General features: G+C 35.1%; 1 protein-coding gene across 1 annotated transcript; it reads right to left on the bottom strand.

The window, feature by feature from the left end:
- Window positions 1-6747: 6747 nt before the first annotated feature.
- On the bottom strand, window positions 6748-20684 carry LOC134261195 (uncharacterized). The gene is given in 9 exon segments (XM_062743641.1): window positions 6748-6898; window positions 7208-7294; window positions 7444-7512; window positions 7514-7599; window positions 9871-11370; window positions 11976-12893; window positions 18832-19010; window positions 20096-20209; window positions 20525-20684. Coding segments are annotated over 9 exon segments (3264 nt in total).
- Window positions 20685-22576: the final 1892 nt, after the last annotated feature.

Raw genomic sequence — 22576 nt, 5'->3', positions numbered from 1 at the left:
TACTGCATATCTACGTGACACCAACAACCATCTCCCAAAAGATGAATAGGCTACTATGTAAAATGACGGAGGAGTTCTCCCACAAACTGGTGCTTTCTGCATAAAAATGTCATTCCCACCTCCTCCGACCCCCCGGGGCAAAATCAAAATGCCCAGGACTTTACAAGGCCCTGTGTGATGACACCACCAACCATCTCCCAAAAGATGATTAGGCTACTATGTAAAACACACCAAGGATCTACAGGTTTGTCCTGTTTTCATAAAAAGCCATGGTTATTAGGATATTGTTCATCAGAGCATTCTTTTGTTCTTTGTGGTTCAGTAAGATGAACTTTCATGGTTAAATCACAAAATGGGAGTAAAATGAAATGGCAATCAGTTTCGTTTGTGTTAATTAACCAGTAGGTTTTCCACTATTTATTTTTTTTGTGACATTAGAAGATTATTCTGGAGTTATACAGTTTCATCGTTAATTTTGTAGAATTCAGCCCTCTCCCATGCCCAGACCTTTATAGATCTGTTGGCCAGAACTTCAGAGCATCAGTTACTGCAGTACGATAACTTACTGGTTGTTGATGATGTCATCCCCCCCCCCCCCGGGGCAAAATCAAAATTCCAAAACCATGCCTGAACATCTACATAGACATTTTCCCCTATACACATGAACTAAAGATTTACTTTTAATAATACAGGTGTGGAACCAACAAAGTATCCAACCAGTGAATTGATCAGAAGGAAGAATGCTGGACTTCCATTGGAGGATGATGAGGATAAAGGGGCCCTTCCAAGGGGCAAAAATACCTGGCAAGGTTGGTAGCTCAAATGAATGCAAAATATAGAAATTCTACAGAAAACTTTGGAAGTGAAAGTGAAACTCATGAGTTAATGTTTGTTGTAGGCATTCCTAGTAATGAGCTTTTGATAGGAGAATCTCCCAGTAAGGTCAATGTAACAGCCTCTGTAACCACTGCCAAAACAACCCTGGGTCATAGTGCTACCACGACAGCCAGGGACACTGCATATCAGGTAAAGTCTTCATAATTACTCTGCTACATCCAATGTACATTAAGTAGTATATCATGCCATAAATCAATTCAACTTGGATTTTACAAGGTTGGATAATAACATTCCCCAGTCCTTTTTTCGTAAAAAAAAAAAGTAAAGGCTTATGGAAAATTTTTATATCTTGTCCCATCAAGTATCATCTGGTCATTTTTCATTTTTATCATCATTTGCCTGTGCATACATATAGCAGCATGTACACTTGTATATAATGTCCAGAAATTGTTTTAATTAAATACAATGGTAACCATTTTTCTTCTCAATGACATAGGATTATAAAGTGGAGTTTGAGAAGACTCTGAAGTGGATTGACAGTGAGCGACAGAAACAGATGCAGGCGGAGCAGAGATGGGTGGATAGCTGGAACACCTCAGTGGAGAAAGTCAAGCAGCTCTACTGATCATGTCATCCACCCTAGGACACGTGGATCAAATTTAATGTGAATTGTGGAGTAACTGTACATTATAAATATGTAAAAGAAAACAAAATATGAATAAGGGCAATAACTACTAGTTGTAAAGGTTCTCCATTCCAAGGAGCATTTACAAAAAAAAGACCGATGTAAGAGTTTAGTCCCCTTAAAGTTGAATTGTGATATGTTTTATATATTGTTTATGTTTACTTGCACTTTGTATGGTTTGTATGTGTAAATACATAAATGTGCATTTATTAGGAGAGTCTATTTACATGTTTTATTTATATGCCAACATTCCTCTACTTGCTGTAACCGTCCATGCAGGTGATATTTTTGTCTGTCAGTTCTGTGATATTTGGAATATCTTTTGATTGATGAAATAAATGCAGTTAACTGATTCTGTGATGTCTTGATTCATGGTCCCCAGTTAGCTTCTTTGTGAAGCAGAAGCAGAATTGTACTATTGTAACTCCAGGAGGGGAATATGGAAAGGATGCAAATATTTCTGCGTTTGGGACTTGATTTTTACTAGATGGAAAAAAGCATAGCAAACCTTACTGGTAAAATGCACTCCTTTGGTGGTTTGAATGTACTTGAAATAGCATATTCTTGCCAATGTTGACATGTTATACAAAAAAGATTATACGAACTGAAATATGCAGATGACCAAATGCCATTTGTTATTTCCATTGTCATTCATTGATTGTAATGTGAAAGATATCATTTTTTACCAGCTTCTTTTCTGAAACCACTAATTTTAATTTATAAAAGAAAGAAAGAAAATAAAAATGACCAGACCAGGAATCAATCCAGGGTCCCTTGTGACAGATGCCCTGTCTACTCCTTACTATCTGGCTACTGGTGAATGCACCCGTCTCACCATCACAGTCCTCCCAGCTAAGATTTCAGCTCTGAAGAAAAATCCAGGTTCCTTCCTGCCAGGCCTTTCAGATTGCACACTGCTCACTGGGTTTATGATGATCATATACTAATACTGTAGACATACTTTTTTCCACGGGGTCATAATTCTGCGGAATCTCAATTTCTGTTTAATCTGTGGGTTGAAAATTATGTGGATTTCTTAGACTTTGTGACCACGTACATAGCGTAAATTAATACCACACGGAAAAAAGTACTTCTACAGTATTTAAAATTCCTATTAAATCTTAATCCCCTCATTGTAATGCCATATCTTCATGAATTCACAAATGAGACATTTCTGAAATGGGGTATAACAAAACATTTGGTAATGAGGACCATGGACCACAACCCTCAACTGAGTATTTTTGGCCCTGCTGTTCTTCTCCAGCTTATCCCAAATGCAATACTTACTGTGACCCCACCCTAACCATTTGGGTCATGATTTGAACAATTTAGAATCTACACTACCCCCCAGGATGCTTCCACTTTATAGGTCTAAGATTTTCTTGCCCAGTGGTTCTTGTTGAGATTTTTTAATGACCCCACATTACTTCTGTCATTTCTTGATTATCTCCCCTTGTAAGGGGGCTTGTCCCTTCATTTTAACATTTCTAATTAAGAAATAAACAACAATTTTAAAAGTTCTCTGGGAAATGAACTTTTAGTTGGTCACGTAATCAAATCCTGTGAAGCCCGAAGGGCTTCTCAGTAGATTCAGACCTGCCTACCCTTTTCGTTTCAAGGGTGTAATTTCAGAATTTTTTTGGTGGAATTTCAGAGTTAAAAGCGTAATCAATCATGTTTTCCTACTTTGTTGTTTTACAATAATTCTTTCTTTCTTTCAAACCCACCGAAATTGAACATTACTAAACAAACCTGGCATAAACTTTTCTTTTTCGAATCATCTATTGGCAAGAACGTGTTGTAAAATATCAGTATCCTATATTAAATTCAAATCAACCGCACACCCTTAATGAAGCATTTGGTCATTTTGTATCAAATCACTTAATTGAAGGCTTGCGTTTGCATTTTTATACAAATTGTACATAACACTTTTTTTTTTCTTTTCAACACTCACATTTCTCTATCTCGTTTACGTCTCCATATCAGTGAACTATTCTGGAGAGGGACGTTAAACAGTATACAATCAATCAATCAATCTATCTCGTTCAAAGCAATGTTAAAGCAATGTTAAAATTGAGCATAGAAATGGGTGTACTTATTGCAATATCATTTAATAGTTAACGTAAATAGTGCCTTCTCGTGTTCTTCGTCGCCCGCGTGGCGCAGTGGTAAGAGCGTCTCCTCTAGAGTCGCAAAGTAAGGAGTCATCCCGAATCTTTGCCATACCGGTTTACATGTAAGTATTAGATATATAACGTTAGTTATCAAACTGGTTCTCCATTAATAACTTTGACTAGAACTTCTCATTTCATTTCAGCAGGTCGTACTTTGACTCTTGAATTTAGACGTTTATAATGGATTTAAACCAAAATGTCAAAAGCGTAATATTTATATCAGTGGCGTAATAGCGTAATTTTGTGGTAAAAAGCGGAAGAATTACGCCAAAAGCGGAAGGGTAGGCAGGTCTGTAGATTTGATCACGAAACTAAAAGTTCATTTTCCAGTGAACTTTTTAACATTGTTGTTTATTACTTATATTTACATTTGAAACGAATAAATTTATTACACGAACAGGCCTCTGTATTGCTATGTTGACCTAGGATTTGTTTGGTCTTGAAAGTTCGCCTCGCTCTAACATTTGAATGTTTACATTGATAATCAGCAGTCCAGACCGGGAAGTCTCTGTTTATAATGAGAGAACAAGGATCGCTGCTGAGAATAATCTTACCATCTCATGACTCCTTAAATTATTATATTTGAAGTCAAAAGCGGTGGTACATGTATCGCCTGTTTTACTTTACATAACTCCAAAGGAATTTCTGGTTAAAAAGGTAAGTGCGTTTACTAAGCTAGTTATAGTATTCAAAACATTATTTCACATCGAAAGAAGATCTATTGTACATCTGTTGATTAAAAAATATCCTTGCGTTTCAATCATTTTATCTATTTCATCGCTAATATCTTAAAAGTATCCCGAAACCAGTTGCAAAAAGATGTGGCAAAATATCTCGCCGTTTGATTCGGTCGCGCTATGACCTCTGACCACCAAATAAGTTCATACAGTATTGAACATATTTTCTCTTCAATACATTTATCTAAAAAAGTATTTGCAAATGTAAATGTAACGGTATATAGTAGAATATGCCTCTTTTCTTTAACCTCCGACATGGAACTCTGCGTAAAAAAACGTCATGATTAAACGTTATAATGGTAAAAATGATAAGACAAATTATACAATTTCAAGTTCCTTCACCCTTGTTTATGAGTGAATGTCAGGCATCTCGTGAAGGCTTTCATATCAAGAACAGCAAAACAACGGAGCAGTTACATGTATTTATACTGTTTATCTTGAAGCAAATTTATTATAAAGGAAATTTGACATGTTAAGAAAAAAGAATATGTGTACAAAAATGTAAGCAACAAGAATAGAAACATCAAAATCATTACTACGAATAAAACAAGAGGCCCATGGGCCACCTCGCTCACCTGAGCACTGTGGCTAGGCAAAGTATAAATTGGTTTATTATTGAAAAGGTAAAATCCAAAAGTAGTCCCATGAACAATCATGGATTTTCTATCTCTAGAGAAGAAGATTTTTAAAGAATTTTCCTTTATATTTCTATGTAAAAGTTTGGTCGGCCATTTTGGCCCCGCCCTACCCCGGGGGTCACGATTTAAACAAACTTGGATCTACACTACCTGATCATGCTTCCACATAAATATGATGAATTATGGCTTGGTTATTCTTGAGAAGAAGATTTTTAAAGAATTTTCTTATATATTTCTATGTAAAACTTTGGTCGGCCATCTTGGCCCCGCCCTACCCCCGGGGGTCATGATTTGAACAAACTTGAATCTACACTACCTGAGGATGCTTCCATTTAAATATGATGAATTATGGCTTGGTCATTCTTGAGAAGAAGATTTTTAAAGAATTTTCCTATATATTTCTATGTAAAACTTTGGTCGGCCATTTTGGCCCCGCCCTACCCACGGGGGTCATGATTTGAACAAACTTGAATCTACACTACCTGAGGATGCTTCCATATAAATATGATGAATTATGGCTTGGTCATTCTTGAGAAGAAGATTTTTAAAGAATTTTCGTATATATTTCTATGTAAAACTTTGGTCGGCCATTTTGGCCCCGCCCTACCCCCGGGGGTCATGATTTGAACAAACTTGAATCTACACTACTTGAGGATGACTCCCCATAAGTTTCATCTTTCCTGGCACAGTGGTTCTTGAGAAGAAGATTTTTAAAACATGCCACCAAATTTTAATTAATTGCAAATTATCTCCCCTTGAATGAGGGCGTGGCCCTTCATTTGAACAAACTTGAATCCCCTTCACCCAAGGATGCTTTGTGGCAAGTTTGGTTGAAATTGGCCCAGCGGTTCTTGAGAAGAAGTCGAAAATGTGAAAAGTTTACAGACAGACAGACGGACGGACAGACGGACGGACAGACGGACGCCGGACAAAATGTGATCAGAAAAGCTCACTTGAGCCTTTGGCTCAGGTGAGCTAAAAAGTGATAAAAATATTAATCTTATGGATTTAACATATTAAGTAAATGATCATTGTGCATATTTAAATGCGTACATATATATTGAAAAAAATTATTTTTAAGAAATGCAAAGAAGATACTATGAATATTATAATTATAACGATAATAGCACGATAAATTATAGTGAGTCACTACATGATGAATAAGTCATTTGGTTTCGCACAAGTAGCAGTAGTACTGGTAGTATATGAAAATAAAGGAAACATCAGTTCAGAGAAAGTCCGTGTTGCAAATAAACATTGAACAATGAAAAAAGTTCAGACTCATATAGGGACTGAGGGGGACAATCTAGACAAGACAAATGTGGAGCACAAAGATAACTTTCGATCCTTTTACAAATCGTGTACAGTTTTAAAGGAAAATTGAATGTTATTCACTTAGAGTATCCTCCGGGCGAAAATTTCTAAGTTAATACATGTAGTACTTGTGATTGAAAATCCAAATAACATTCTTATTGAACGTAATAACCAATGTGTCGAATATGTATGCTGAAATTATACACTGCCCAAATCTCCTCCCGCGCCTTTATATCTGGTTAAGATAAATGCAAGTCATATTTTTTCTGATGTTCTCCTAAAAAAAGAAATTCTTTTTTATGCTGCCTGTTTCCAAAGTTATCTGAAATTGAGTCTAGCATGTTGAACCAAAGATCCAACTATTAATCGCCTTGGTAAGTGGCATTTTTCATGTACTGTTGTCTTTGTGTCTGAAGATCTGATATATTTTCAGCACTTTGAGGATTTCCCACTATGTTTGGACTCGCAGAGTATCCGGAATCTTTCGAGTCTGTCCCAGGAGAAGTCGAAAATCTTGGATTGAGGTATGGGTCATCTTCTGATATGAATATGTAAATAAATCTCAATTTATTGATATCAAACAAATATTAATGCAATAAGATTTTTCCGATCGCTTAAAAGAAATAACGGTATAAGGACAAGAAGAAGAAAGTTTAAAAAAAAGCTATAAAATTCTATGTTTATGTACGTGTACTATTATGCATGTTTTGATGCGTTTAAGTATAGTTCTCCAATTTTCCACCAGTAAAACGTTTTTGATTCCCTACCTCTGAATTTTAAAGACCTTACCTGAAGATTTTCCGCAATCACGACGGGCTTTACATTAATATTCCGCTAACTATTACCAATGCTAGCACAGCTAACCCAAAGAGGACACCAAAAACCACTGGCAAAATGGAATTATCTTCGCTGAAAGAAAATTATACATATCTTAAATGTCAAAGTATGGAATAAATATTTTACATTAGAAAGGATGCGTAAATGAGCTTGAAATACAATGATAAACACTCTTTTCCATCATGATAACATAATGTCGATTTGAAGTTGATATAGGATACCTCTTTGAAGAAGGACTGAAAGATTGGTTGTTGATTTGTCTCATGCATTTTTGACACTCTGAGGGATGGGCATTTTGATGGCAACTTCCTGAATGGATCTTTTATTATCCTTTCATATACTGAATATCCATCCTCATCTAAGGTATATCGGCCTATCTAATTTAGTAGAATGAAAAGGGGTAAAGACAAGAGGCCCAGGGGCCACAGCGCTCACCTGAGCACATCAGCTCAGAAAAAACACATATCAGATCAGACCTGAAATTTAACTTAAGTTTGGGGGGGGCTTAAATTTTAACCCAAAGGGATCATAATTTGAACGAACAAGAATCTACATTACCTGAGGATGATTCCATACAAATATAACTAATCCTGGCTTTGAAGTACTTGAAAAGAAGATTTAAAAAGGTTTCCCTATATATTTCTATGTAAAACTTTGGTCGGCCATTTTGGCCACACCCTTACCCCGTGGTCATGACTTGAACAAACTTGAATCTACACTACCTGAGGATAATTTCACATGAGTTTCATCTTTCCTGTTTCAATGGTTCTTGAGAAGAAGATTTTTTAAAGATTTTTCCTATATGTTCCTATGTAAAACTTTGATCGGCCATTTTGGCCCCGCCCTACCCCCGGGGGTCATGACTTGAACAAACTTTAATCTGCATTACCTGAGGATGATTCCACATGAGTTTCATCTTTCCCGGCCCAGTGGTTCTTGAGAAGAAGATTTTTAAAAATTTTTCCTATATATTTCTATGTAAAACTTTGATCGGCCATTTTGGCCCCGCCCTACCCCCGGGGGCCATGACTTGAACAAATTTGAATCTACACTACATGAAGATGATTCCACATGGGTTTCATCTTTCCTGTCCCAGTGGTTCTTGAGAAGAAGATTTTTAAATATTTTTCCTATATATTCCTATGTAAAACTTTGATCGGCCATTTTGGCCCCACCCTACCCCCGGGGGTCATGACTTGAACAAACTTAAGTCAACACTACCTGAGGATGATTCCACATGAGTTTCATCTTTCCTGTCCCAGTGGTTCTTGAGAAGAAGATTTTTAAATATTTTCCCTATATATTCCTATGTAAAACTTTGATCAGCCATTTTGGCCCCGCCCTACCCCCGGGGGTCATGACTTGAACAAATTTGAATCTACACTACCTGAGGATGATTCCACATGAGTTTCATCTTTCCTGTCCCAGTGGTTCCTGAGAAGAAGATTTTTAAAGATTTTTCCTATATATTCCTATGTAAAACTTTGATCGGCCATTTTGGCCCCGCCCTACCCCCGGGGGTCATGACTTGAACAAACTTGAATCTACACTACTTGAGGATGATTCCACATGAGTTTCATCTTTCTTGGCCCAGTGGTTCTTGAGAAGAAGATTTTTAAAATATGCCACCAAATTTTCATTTATTCCCAATTATCTCCCCTTGAATGAGGGCTTGGCCCTTCATTTGAACAAACTTGAATCCCCTTCACCAAAGGATACTTTGTGGCAAGTTTAGTTGAAATTGGCCCAGTTGTTCTTGAGAAGAAGTCAAAAACGTGAAAAGTTTACAGACAGACGGACAGACAGACAGACGGACGCCGGACAAAATGTGATCAGAAAAGCTCACTTGAGCCTTCGGCTCAGGTGAGCTAAAAAAAAACAGTGCTCGATCTCATAAAACCTTCAAAGAATACTAATCTGTAAACAGAACATAAACAAAGACTGAAAAGTCAGCCAAAATACGACACAAATTTAGGTTAAATTTTCTCATAAGATCGTTTTAATGACCGTAGAATGTTCGAAATGTTAACTTTAAACGAGGTTGTTGTTGTTTAAAACAAGAGCATTATCTTGAGAATCAAATAAGTTTGAGGTCATAATCCCATATGCATTTGATCGCGGGACATTACTACCAGTACATTAATATGGAAGGTAGGCGTTGGAAAAGCTGGTAATCTCTTTTGTCATACAATTTAGTTGTTAATTAGCATTTATCATCTATAATCGGTAAAACATCCAAATGTGAAGCAGTATATAAATATTGCATGTAGCTGAGTGTAACATTGAAAATTTTCACCCCAAGAAAACCATTGCCAACCTCGGCTGCGCCTCGGTTGGCAATGGTTTTCTTGGGGTGAAAATTTTCAATGTTACACTCAACTACATGCAATATTTATCATATTATACTGAATGTTTTATACAAATAAATGTAACAGTGAACCGTGCGCGCATAAATTCTGCGCAGTCGCTATTTTTTGGAAGATCACCCGTCGTCAAGCACTATTGACTGTTGCTACGCTGGAGGGCGTGGCTTCATTTATTCAGCGGGTAATAGTGTTTTTAAACAAATGTTTCTCGACGAATCAGATTCAAGTAATGTACATGAAAGTATAACATATTATAATAGCTGCTTGAAATAGAAAACGTACTTCAACAAATATCAGTTGACTGGCATCTGAGGCCTTCCTCTGGACTTGATATATTTTATATCCTATATTACCATCACCATTCTCATTAAAAACTTTGGATGGAATCCCACTATCATCAATCACCAGTTTTTCATTCTTTATTATGTCGTAGACCTGTTGTGGAGAATCTCGATACCTTTGACATAAAGTAGAGGACTGGCTGCCACAGAGATCAGCAAAAGATTTGTTTGTTCCTTGCAGAAGAGAAAACATGGCATTTATAGCGAAGGCGGTCCATAGTTCTGGTTGATAGTCTTTGTTGTTAAATTCTTCCTCAATATCCATACACTGGGAAGCAGAGAGTTTATTAAAGCTGCCAGACAGGAAACAACCATTTCTTTGTTCAAAGTACTCTTTTGTCCAAGGATTAATATCATCGTTATCAGCAAGTCTATCGTGAAGATATTTCTCAAACATAGATGTCCCAGTCACAGGTGTCATTTGGAGTGACAATGAAATGGTTCCTTCTAGTTTATGCTTACCAGCTATTATGCTTTGTCGAGTTCCAAACGCCTCAGAACCTATAAAAAGATATGGCCAAGGATTTATTGTTTCGTGTAGCTCGGCCATAACTTCCTGTACAACATGACTTCTTAAAAACAGGAGGACAACTGTAGCATACGGAGTGTTTTCAAGATCGTAACGAATCTTTTTGTATTGATTTTCTTTCACTTTGATTTCATGCGCAATGCATATTTTCATGTCTTTAGCTGCGCGTACAATAGCATTCCTTCCTCCTTCACCATAGGTTCCTTCACTGTAGATAATCTGTATGTACGAAGAATTGAGTGATTTCACTATGTTAACCATCGCCATAGCTTGTTTGTCGTCCGGAGTACACGTTCGCATGAAATATTTATAGGTGGATTTGTCACTTAGAACAGCAGCAGTAGAGGCGTAACTGATCTGAGGTAAATTAAATTCTTGAAGTACATTAGCTGCCGCTATACTGCTGCTGCTGCCATATGCAGCAACAAATCCCAGGGTATTATTTGAAATATTAGAAATTACAGAACCATCTGATAAATGTAGACCTTCCCTGAAGAAGTTGAGGAGTTTTGATTGAATCAGCAATGGCTGATTACAGCTGTTAAAAATTACGTAACCGATTTTCTTTCCTCCAAAAATATTAGCAAAACTGCCAAGCTTTTCATTCACCGTATCTACTGCAAACCGAATGCCTTCCACAACCTCCCACCCATTCGATGTACGAATATCACCACACTCCATAAGGTTGTATATGTCTTTGTTATATACAGGAACCACTGCAGCAACATACAAATCCCCTTTTCGAAAAATAACGTCATTTGCCAAGTTACTATTTCGGCAAGATTCACATTTCTTCTGATTATCACACTGAGCCTTTATAATATCCGGCCAAATTAAGCCATTCTCGTCCTTTGTGTAATCTCTCAATAGGTCTGTTTTTAAATCTAACGTTAAATTGTTGTACCATCCAACCTATAAACAAAAAGTGAATTGTTTTATCTTCCTGTCTGAATAAAGGCATTAAATATTTAGAATATTTATATGTTCATTTTGGCTTCAATCATTTTCATGTAAAGACGTCGCTATACCAAAAATTATATTTCGAACCTGTTTACCATTACGAAGGTAGTATCAGTCGGCCGAGTGGCGCTGTGCAGTGATTAGAGCGTCTGCTATAAAGTCGCGCAGTAAGGAGTTGATCCTTAAGTCGCGGATTCGAATCTCTCTGTGAGACGTGAGAATCACAGGCACTTGACATTTTTAACCATAATGTGCGCGTGGATACTGGTCTTTCGGATGAGAAAGTATAAACCGAAGTTCCGTGTCGCAGTATATGCTGGCACAAAAAGATCCCTCACTGCTCAACGGTCGTAAGTGCCAAGTAAAGGACAAAATTTGCATCTCTCCACCGGCAAGTGGTGGCGTCTCCATAAGAGAGAAAAATTCTCAATAGGGACATAAAGCAACATACAAACAAACAAATATTTAGAATCTATGCTTGTTCATCAATACACGTGCAAAAGCCCTTTTTATGAAAGAGAGGTGCTTTTTATTATAGATACATTCGTTCTAGTTACCTTTTCTAAACACATTTCTTGACCTTTCAGAATGCAATTTCGGAAATGGTAAACTTCATATTCATCCAAATTTCCTGATATGTTAGCTTCAGTTCTTCCATTGAAAGTTATTCCTAGGTTTTGTCGTAAACCATCAGGCATTTCTTCCTTGAGACTTATATTTGTATTTTTGCCTCTTTCTACAAGTTTGTAAGTATTGAACCACAAAGTACTATTAAGATTGCTGCACAAACCCTCTGTTTCTCCACATTCCTCTCTTTGGAGGTCTTTGAGAAGTTTGGCTTGCATGATAGTGGACAAAATTGCATAACCCTCAAACACATTATCACCAGTGACAGAATCTACGTCAGCAAACGTTGGCATCAAGCAGGTAGGATTCTGAATATCACAGGATATGAACTTATCGACAACCTTCCCTAACCACGGATTAGATGATACTTCCTGATTAAAAACTGTTTTGTTTGTCATAACATTTGTCCAGTGTAACTGAAAACTCTCAAAGAACAACCGCGGAGGACTAGTGAAAAAAGAACCCTTTGCTACATGATACTGGTTTAAAGTCACTTTATCTATATTAGAGGCCCCCTCAGAAAAGATCATTCCAAGTCGAAAATTGTACTGATCTTTGAGTTTGTTGGCAACATTGAGAAACACTTTGGCTGTTTTGGTGGACGCAAATACTACTACTCCTGTTACTCTACTCTCAGTATGAAAAATCACGGACTCGACACTTTTTTGAAGTTCTTGGGAATTTACAAGACCATTTTCCATAGATACTGCTGAAGCGTATGCAATGCATATCTTTCTTGATTGAGTCTGCATCCTAAATTCATCATAGTTGCCTACTCCATAGGTATTGTTTTCGTAAAAGACACCAATGTAGTTCCATTCCAGTTTTTGCAACAGAGATATGATGACCTAGAATTTCGATACAATAAAAAATTATAGTTTATACAGATCTGGACGATGAAATCAAAAACAATAACACAAAATTTTTAAAAAATACACAGAAAAAATTAGGTGCTTATCCTAATGATCAATCAGATGACGAAATTTAGATATCCCCATGAAAAAGTAAAAAATTAAAACATACATTTTGTAAATAATACGCATATTTAAGGAAACACACTTAGAACCTATCAAAATATTTTTAAAATGTACAGTTTTAGCTTTATTGTGACCGAAAAATGTGTTTTCAAAATTTTTAAAACTGGCCTTAAATATTAGTTGAGTACTGTAGATTCATAAAATATACCAGTGAAATAATTGTCGTGTTATTTCGCGAGAAGCACCACTCGCGAAATAAATTTTATCGCTTTTATTTTTAGGATGATGACATCTATATAAAATCTCTTGATCAACCGTCCATTCGCGAATTATTATGTCGTCCCAAACGAAGTCGTGGACGACATATTGCGATTGTAAGCATGTTTTTGTTGTCCAGGCGATTTCTCGGAGATGGCTAGGACAATCTTCCTGAAATTTTCCTTAAAGGAGGATCACTGGTTTAAGTTGTGCCAGGTGGTCATTCAGTTTCAAAATGGCTACCGTTGCCACGGTAACCTGCAAAAAGCGACGAATTTTGTGCGCGAGTGTTCTCTCTGGTCCCTTGAACATTCGTAATGAAACTTTACTTATTTATTGATTAGTATCTGTCATTGTGCGTGTTGCATTTAAAAATTGCAAATTGTCAATAGTCTCCGTGGAAACAGGGGGAAAGTGAAAATTCTTTATTTTTAATTTTTAAATCAAAGTACTGAGAGTACTGATAGGAGTTGATGGTTTTTCCAAGCTTAGCTAATGGGTACTGTTTTATTGATGAGAAAAAATGAAAGATTTGTTCAGTTCGGGGCGACATACTAGTAAGCTGTTGCTTGCAATAGCAGACTTTCTAGTTATTATAATTGCAGTTTGACGTAGGAAAACCCTTTCGCGATTATAAGTTTTGGCAAAAATTAAGAAATCTTCAGTATATGACTATGATAAATCAGGAAAGAATATGGCATGGAGAAGTACGATTCCGAAAATATGACGTCATAATTTTCATGCAGTTCTCTTTTTTAAATAGAAAAAGCCTCAAAATGTCCAATTTCAAAGGTTATTTTCTTTAAGAAAATACTGTCCACAGCCCTCACCCTCTTTAATTTTCAGACATGTTGAGTAAAACTCTTTGAAAAATCATATTTCTCATAATCTTTCTGGGAGATGCCTGTTATATGTATCTGAAAGAAAATTCCACTGAAAATTGGTGACTTCTGCGACTTTTCAACAAAATACAGGAGAATGCACAATTTAAGTTTACAAGGTCACAATTAGTATTTTAAAGGTCATATGAGAAAGATAGATTTGTATGATCTCTCTGCATAGAATCTGGATGATTGTTCTTCATCACATTTTAACAAATTAAAATTGTTTTTTTTAAATCAATGTTTTGTTATACCGAATTTAAAATCATTTAGTTCAATTGAACAATAGGACCTAGAGAAAAATATATAAATTTGAAAATGACTATATTTGTCGAATTCCTTTAAAAGAGATTAATTTCGTTATAATTACAAATATAAAAATCTTTTCAGTTATTTGATTCTCATTTAAATTCGTTAAAAAAGTTTGATTTCTTGTAATATTATTTATTTGTTTTTATGATTTAGCAAAAATAGCATTTAATGTTATAAGATTTATATAGTTTTATTCAGAATCATTCAAATTAATATTGATATTATAACGAATAGAAATCTTTATCAAAACTTAAAGCTGACATGAATTCTTAAATACGCAACATTTTCATCTATGTACGACTTGTTTCATACCAACTATAGCCGTTTTCCGCCATATTTCTTTCAGATACATTGTCTCGATTAACGATATATACCCCAATGCGCTCGTTACACTTGAATGATTTTTTGGCTTGGGTGTCGACTTGTGCACATCTCCGATGGTAAAGCATAATAGAACACATGAGGTGATGAAGACATTTCAAAACCAAAATAAACAACATAATAAGCATATTTCTGAATGATTATTGATTTGAATCAAAAGAAAAAAATGCAAGTTTGGAAGAGAAATCTAGATGCATGAATACGACGTATTTTTACAGTGCGCCAATTTATGCAGAATAAACTTGAAATAAAAAGCAGTATAATCTGCAAACACTTTTTTGAAATTATTATCATTTAAATGGAACAAAACAACCACCGTCTTTGATTTGCAGGTCCTATGCAATTGATGCATATCGAGAAAATGCGTCGAACGCTGTAAACGTACCCATACCTGGTAATAAGGTTACTGCATCGGTTCGAAGATGTGCACAAGTCAAGTGATATACACCCTGAATTCCATTTATTGAAATATGCATCACAAAAAAAGAAATAAACTCCATAAAAAGCTCAGTTAGTAGACACACTGTCATTACTCCGTACAGACTAGCACATCCAAACACTTAGTCCGTGCTGATCAGATTTTGGTCAGGGAAAATATCACAAGTGGAAAGAGAAGTTATTTGGTATTTGCGCGGCTGAAAGGGGGGGGGGTTGTAACTAAAATTTATTTATAATTGCTTCATAATGTGTTACTGAAAATTGTCTCTCAATAGTTTTGATAAAAATTTTATATGGTCTGCAGTTGTTTTGCATCGCAAAATTATTTTATCAGTTGTAAATGATTATTTTAGTACATGTGTAATCTCAAATCTAGACCGAGTAGTTTGATATACGGTAATTATTTAATTCAAGAAATAAAAGCATTTAACCCGAACACAAAATTTTATTTGTACATCTGTAGGTTCTTTAACACACAGAAAGAAAGATCATCCCCTGTTTATAATGACATTTAGGCATTTTGTTTTGTTTTTTTTTTTGGGGGGGGGGGGGGGGGGGGGGGATAATTGACATGACCGTTACCTAAATATTCGTGGAAGACAGACATTTTTGCTAAATCCATTTTTGAGATTTTTTATTGTCTCACTCCGACCAGAAAGTATGTACATTTTGAGGTATGTGGCTGTTTTATAATTATGTAGTACAGGAAATCTTTCATTTCGAGATTTCATTATCCCTGTCTGACAGTCTAGCTTTTTCAAAAATAAAAATAATTCCTGTAGGAATATTTTGGAGATTAATTTTAAAAACTGGGGTAGGGATACTTGAAACCTGGTTCAATATGGATAATTTTTATTTTTAGTCTTTTTTTTCATCGAATCATTAAAATCTCTCTCTCTCTCTCTCTTTCTCTCTCTCTCTCTCTTGTAACCATTCGTTAGCGCAAAATTAGGTATAAAATTCTACGCACTTTGTGCTCTTCCATTTATTAACCCTAGAGACAGATGAAGGATTTTTTTTCAGGCAGGGATGTCGATTGTCGAAACTTGTTCAAAAATTGAAATAATAATTTACTTTTGACAAGAAAATTAAACCAATCGCAGAAATTGAAAGAGGAAAAAAGTGAAATCTACATCATAGGAATGGGAACATTGTGAACTTTCTCAATTACCTTCAATTCTCAGGCAAGGAATCTGGACAAAAAATATTTAGACAAGAGGAATAAGTTTAAAAGTTAATTTTAGTAAGAATGTGGCATTATAATCGGCTATTTTTAATCATTAAAATTTTATGTCAGGAAATATAATTCACATTCAATTAAAGAGGCGGATCCAGCCAGTTTAGAAAAGCGGGGGTGGGGGTGGGGGTTCCAGGTCGGTGCCCCCACACTCATTAGCAAAGAATCAAACCACGGCCACTTCAAGTCCTTAGCTACATTATGAGAAGGGGGCCCCCAAAAGCAGTTAAAAAGCCAAAAATAAATAAAATCAAAACCATAACCAAAAAAAAAAAATAAAAATTAAAAAAAATAATAAAATAACAACAACAACAAAACCTATTAACCACCCTTAAAAATACTTTTTGGAAGTGATAGATCGAGGGGGGGAGCTTCCTGTAACCTTTCTGTTTGGTACAATACTGCATATTTTCCGGTAACAAAAAATGTGGTGAGGGCTTTCAAATCAAAATATTATTTAAAACTGCAGCAAAAGCTAGATTATCCTCCGAAAAAGTGAGCCCCCAGGCCTCCATCTGCATACTATGGGAGCATTTTAAACCTTTTTCGATTTAGAATATGTTATGCATACTTCTACAAGTTCATTACTTCTGGAGATGGCCCTAAAATGGTATAGCTAAAGATCGCTGGAATATTCCTTGCATATTATGGGTATTCAGAGTCCTTGGCGGGGTTGTGAAGGTACACGGAGGAAAGCAAATCTGCATACATTTACAGATCTACCGAGCAGAAAGGGCAGAGTTTTTTTTATCAATTAAATTATTCGACGCATAAATATCTAAATTACAGAAAAAATTTCTCTGTGTGTGTACGAAAATAAAGGGGGGTTCCACCCCCACCCCCTCAGAATTCGCCCCATCTGGATCTACTAATTAATTCTATTTTGATCATTCATGTACCAAAGAATTAAACTCGTTTATAGTGTAAAAAAAATTATAAATAACTTTAGATCAAGTTATATTAGGTCTATATTTTTAAAAATAAAGCCACTATACAGTATGTATTTGAAAATAATTGATCGTAATGATTATCTGATCTTTTTCAGATGTTTGTTTAATTTATTTAATTTAGGAGACTATTGTGCATTTTCACCCCCAACCATCCCTTCAAATGAAAAATCTCGTCAACAGATGAAAGATTCGTAATGATGCATGCAATAAAATAGATTTGATGTGGTTAAGCCATGTTTATAAATTTTGTTCATATTTATATTTACAGACAATAGTAAATATATCTATTTTTGCGAAAAAAAAAATTTGCATTTTTTTTTCAATCAACCAAAATACCAGCTAGTGACTTTCCACCTTTGAAATTTCCCCTCTCCAAATAAACTGATCGTCGTGGACCACGTGTGTCCAAGTGCTATGTGGTCACTTTTCTTTGACTGTAGAGTTAGCAATGGATTACATGACTTCTGAGATGCATATTTTAATAAAAGTAAAATAGGATATTTCTTTCCACATGTGCACATCCCTGTAACGATAGCAGTATTCAGGTAAATGTTTTATCACTGCGTTCGATGCGTATTCTCGACCTACAGGCATAGATATCCAAACGGTTTTTGCATACAGGTATGCATGAATGTATTCCGTGTTGTTGTTTTTTTCTATTTTGAAAATGCACATGCATTCAAAAATAATTTACTTCTCTGCATAGTTCACGTTTTTGTTGGATTTTTACTTTAAAAATTTGTAATTGGTCAATTTATGGATTTGTGACTACTATATGCTATCGGAGATGTGTACATGTCGACAGCAAAGCTAGAAAATCAATCAAGTGAAACAAATGTGCGAGGCTTTATATAACAGGTACAGGTGGCCAAAATTTTTGGATTAAATATGGCGGAATCAAAGAAATATGGCGGACAAGGGCGTACAGGAATGTAATAAGTCGTACAAAGATGAAAATTGATGCCTTTTTAAGAGTTCATGTCAGCTTTAAGAATTTGTGGTTTCTAATTCATACTTCAATATATCCTTTAATACACTTTTGTTAAAGAAAATGTCAAGTTCTTTCCTAAAAAAATCACCTGTTCTCTGAAATATGTTTTGCATTGTGTTAAAATGCTCTTAACCAATTGGTAGAAAAATATTTATTACTATATGAAATAAATTCTTAGCAATTACATGTATCTGTTTTCTTTCTTGGCTTCCATGTTTGATAGTCATTCAGACACGTCTTATGTTTCTGCTTCATCCATTCAATTTTTCTCTATTTTTATAATTCATTGACCATATTTTGTTGAAATAAAAAAAATTACGACTTCATTTTAATTTTAAATTGAAAAAATAATCAGTTTTACCAATATTTGTTTGGAATCATCAGGGACCAATCTAAGTATATTTTGATATTTATTGCCGTCTTTTAGAGATGATGCAGTTGCTGAGAAGAGTGATTGTGGGACTTTGTAATTCTTTTCCAGTGAACTGATATATGACGAAGTGTCTACAGCTTCTCCACTGTACTCTGGACCGATTATTCCTTTATAAGTATACAAACAAAGAGGGTTTGTCATATTGATGTGCAATTATTTATAAACTCATAACCATTATCACCTCATATGTGATGGTTTTAGCAGTGATAAAAAAAGTTTAAGTAAACTGAAATAATGATAAAGAAAAACGAAATTATTATATACCCATCATTTTTCTTGTTTTTGTTACTGTTAATTTTACAGAGTTTTATCCAATTTTCCGGATCACCACACTGTGGTTTTCGGAATCCATATCACCACTCTCTGAAACTGATGACGTAGTACGCAAAAACATGACGTTATTTTTCTTGCGCGTTAAAAAGTCCCTTGTTATTATGCAATTGATCTCTTAAGTTTTATTCTGCTATATTTAGCTAGTTATAAGGGGGTATATAATAAATTTATCATTATAACAGTAACTTGATCCGAAGAGCCGTATCACGTCTCGTTGACAGGCGCGGATCATCAGATCAAACTCGATCCGCGCTGATGATCCGCGCCTGTCAACTCGACGTGATACGACCCTTCGGATCAAGTTACTGTTATAATAATATATATTTATTAAATGCAACTTAAACTTTCCAAAGAGTACTAATATGCTCGCGATGACCAGGAAAATTGTTTGTATTTGTTTAGGCCATCTAATTCTTTACGAAATTGTTTGGTTGCCCTCTCCCGACCAGCTAAAATAGCCCGACTCAAAACTTTTTTTTACGTATCAGGACATGACATATTTTTTTATATATTTTTTTCCACATCTCGTCAACAAATATGTTGAAATTTTCTGGAAAAAAAAAAGATTTTTCCACCTACCTACCGACTCAATAATTTTACCCTGAGTCAGGAGAGGGCAAGCAAACATTATTTTTAAGATGGCCTTATCCTCTCTTTCGAGAATTTTTCACTCCATATTTCACGAAATGATATTTTAGTTGGTACGTGATCGAATCTACTGAGAAGCCCTTCGGGCTTCACGTGATTTGATCTCGTGACCAACTAAAAGTTCATTTCCCAGAGAACTTTTTAACATTGCTGTTTATTTCTTAAATAAACTCAGGACTTCCTGTTTGATTGAATATTTTTTAATGTTTACCTATGATAGGCGCCACACTTTCATCTTTTTGTTCCGTAAACCTCCTGTTGATTATTCTACTTGCGTATTCCAAAGCTCTTCCCTGAATATTGCATGTTGGAAACACTTCTATCCCTATGAAGAAATAAAAACAAATAGTGTTATTCTATTATTATTATGATTCTCATTTTCATTCCTCATTCTTAATGTAATAATCTACTGTGGTACAAAGAGCTTGGAATCTTTTGAATCTGATTTATTTTTCTCTTGATGACTCAGTCATTTAACTTTTTTGACTGGTCGACAGGGGATGCTCATCCCTCCAATGCTCCTGATCTTACTTTTGATGTTTTGGAGGTCCGTGTTTGCTCCGCTCCTATTTTATGTTTAATGCGCATTTGAGCTCGAGTACTCCTAGATATCTCCATATATTTTATGACATGTACTTACCAAGCTTTATTCCTGGAATATATTGATTCTGATTTAGCTTGTTAAGTGTCCATTTCACAGCCTCGAAGTTTCGAACAGACATTGGTTGTATATCATTCTTACATTCCCCGTCACTAAATATTTGGAACAACCCTCCAAGATGTATATCTCCTTGAAGCATGGCGATTCTTTGACATCGAAAAACGCCAACGAAGATAAACAGAGCAAAAAGTTGAATGTTCATGATCGACCAATTAAGGGGATGAAGGACCTTTACCTGAAAAAATACCTGTCATTCAATTTTTTTTCATATTTTGTATATCTCTTATTTAGTATGTCCCACATGCCTTAAAGTAGATATATCAATAGGTTTCTAGATTTATTTCTGAGATATTGCGTGACAAATACTATGCCCCACAGTGTCTGAGTGAAGTTTTGATTCTCCGTATTCTGGGTCCATTACTCGGTCCATAATGGAATTTTTTCAGCATAGATAAAAAATATGTCAGCGAACATTCGTCTTCTAAAATATTTCAGAGTATGAATAGGGTTAAAAATTCGAAAAAGCAAGATTCTTTTGTCACACCGCATCTGGAGACGGAAAATTACGTTCTTTTTAAGACAATCTAAACGACAAAAAAATTAATTTACAAAAAATCCTATCATTCAATATTTGAAAAATTACGTCGAAATTCAAGTTCGTCATGTTATTGATTAACTGCAAAAATATCGATTGGTGAAACTGAGCTCAATATTGCACAGGGCATAGTTAAACACGACATGAGCATGATAAAAACGTTTCATGTTTATTTCTCGAGTACGGGAAAACCCTACTATGACGTCACAAAATTTTCGAAATAAGCTAAGTAAGACATAACTACAATATATTTCGTCAACAGCCATGTAAAAAATATTTTTTGTGTTCTGTAATTAATAAAATATCCCATCATGTACTGATCATGACCCGTTTTTATGATATTACACTACCCGTGTTTTACCTTGTATATAATCTTACTGTACTAAGATCCACTATGACGTCAGCGACTCGTTGGACCAAACTCCATACAGTGTCGATTCTCCGGGACTACTTTCGTGCCCTACGAATAACGGTTGATATGGAGTTGTAGCGTAACGTAATACTGAGCTGTTTGGAGCTTGTCGTTGGACGCGCAGTGTAGGGAAACAGAAGAGTGGATCAATCTATTCCGTAATTTGAAAATATTTGCGAGAAAATTTGAATGTTTTTAGATATTTTTATACAAGATGGTGAACTCAACAAACAGTCATTTTTTCCTTCCAAATACTGTGGTTTCAATCTGGTTTTGTACATATGTTATCAGAGATTATGACGTAATTAAACTGAGTCACGTGACCATTATATCCTTCGTCCCCTTAATATCTGAAAATTTTTTATTTTTTTAGCTATGTTTACGTACATGAATTCACAAGTCTTAAACCAATATCAAATGTGAACCACACAGCTAAAACTATTTTATTATTCGTTCCTTCATCTCTTTGTTATAGTTTTTGTTCTTCAAAAATCACTCAAAATCAAAATTAATATCACGGTGTAAAAACCGACACTTTAGATAAAAGTAAATACATTTTAGAAAATCGTACCGTTTATTTGGGCTTCGAAGATGGCATCTCAAAGTGAATCGGAAATATTGATGGTAATGACAGTTCCTCTACAAAACACTCTTTACATACAAAAAATGATATTCTAAAATATATTTGCTTCAATGAATATGGAAAATAGAAGACAGGAAACTTACGTGTAGATATTTTTATTTTTTAATGATAGTTCATTGAATTTTAGGTCATGTGGCGTTTAAAAGCCCGTCCTTTTAATTGTAATTTATGTTCAAGGCATTCACAATGTATTTTCATCTAAAGATCATACAAAAATTTAAAAAATATATATCATCAGCATTTCCTTTTAAATACCAACAAAAGAACTTTAAAATTTAAACCTGATTTTAAAACTGAAGGACTAGTTATCATTTGATATCTTTGTATCTGTGGAATGCCTAACATGTATACATACTGACTTCTTCCTGAAAGAACATTTTC

This window comes from Saccostrea cucullata, unplaced genomic scaffold, assembly GCF_032062105.1.
Source record: "Saccostrea cucullata isolate Sc308-1 unplaced genomic scaffold, CSIRO_AGI_Scuc_v1 ctg3483, whole genome shotgun sequence".
Classification (NCBI taxonomy): domain Eukaryota; kingdom Metazoa; phylum Mollusca; class Bivalvia; order Ostreida; family Ostreidae; genus Saccostrea; species Saccostrea cuccullata.
The sequence above is the reverse complement of the archived record's forward strand: the minus strand, read 5'-3'. Positions and strand labels throughout refer to the sequence as shown.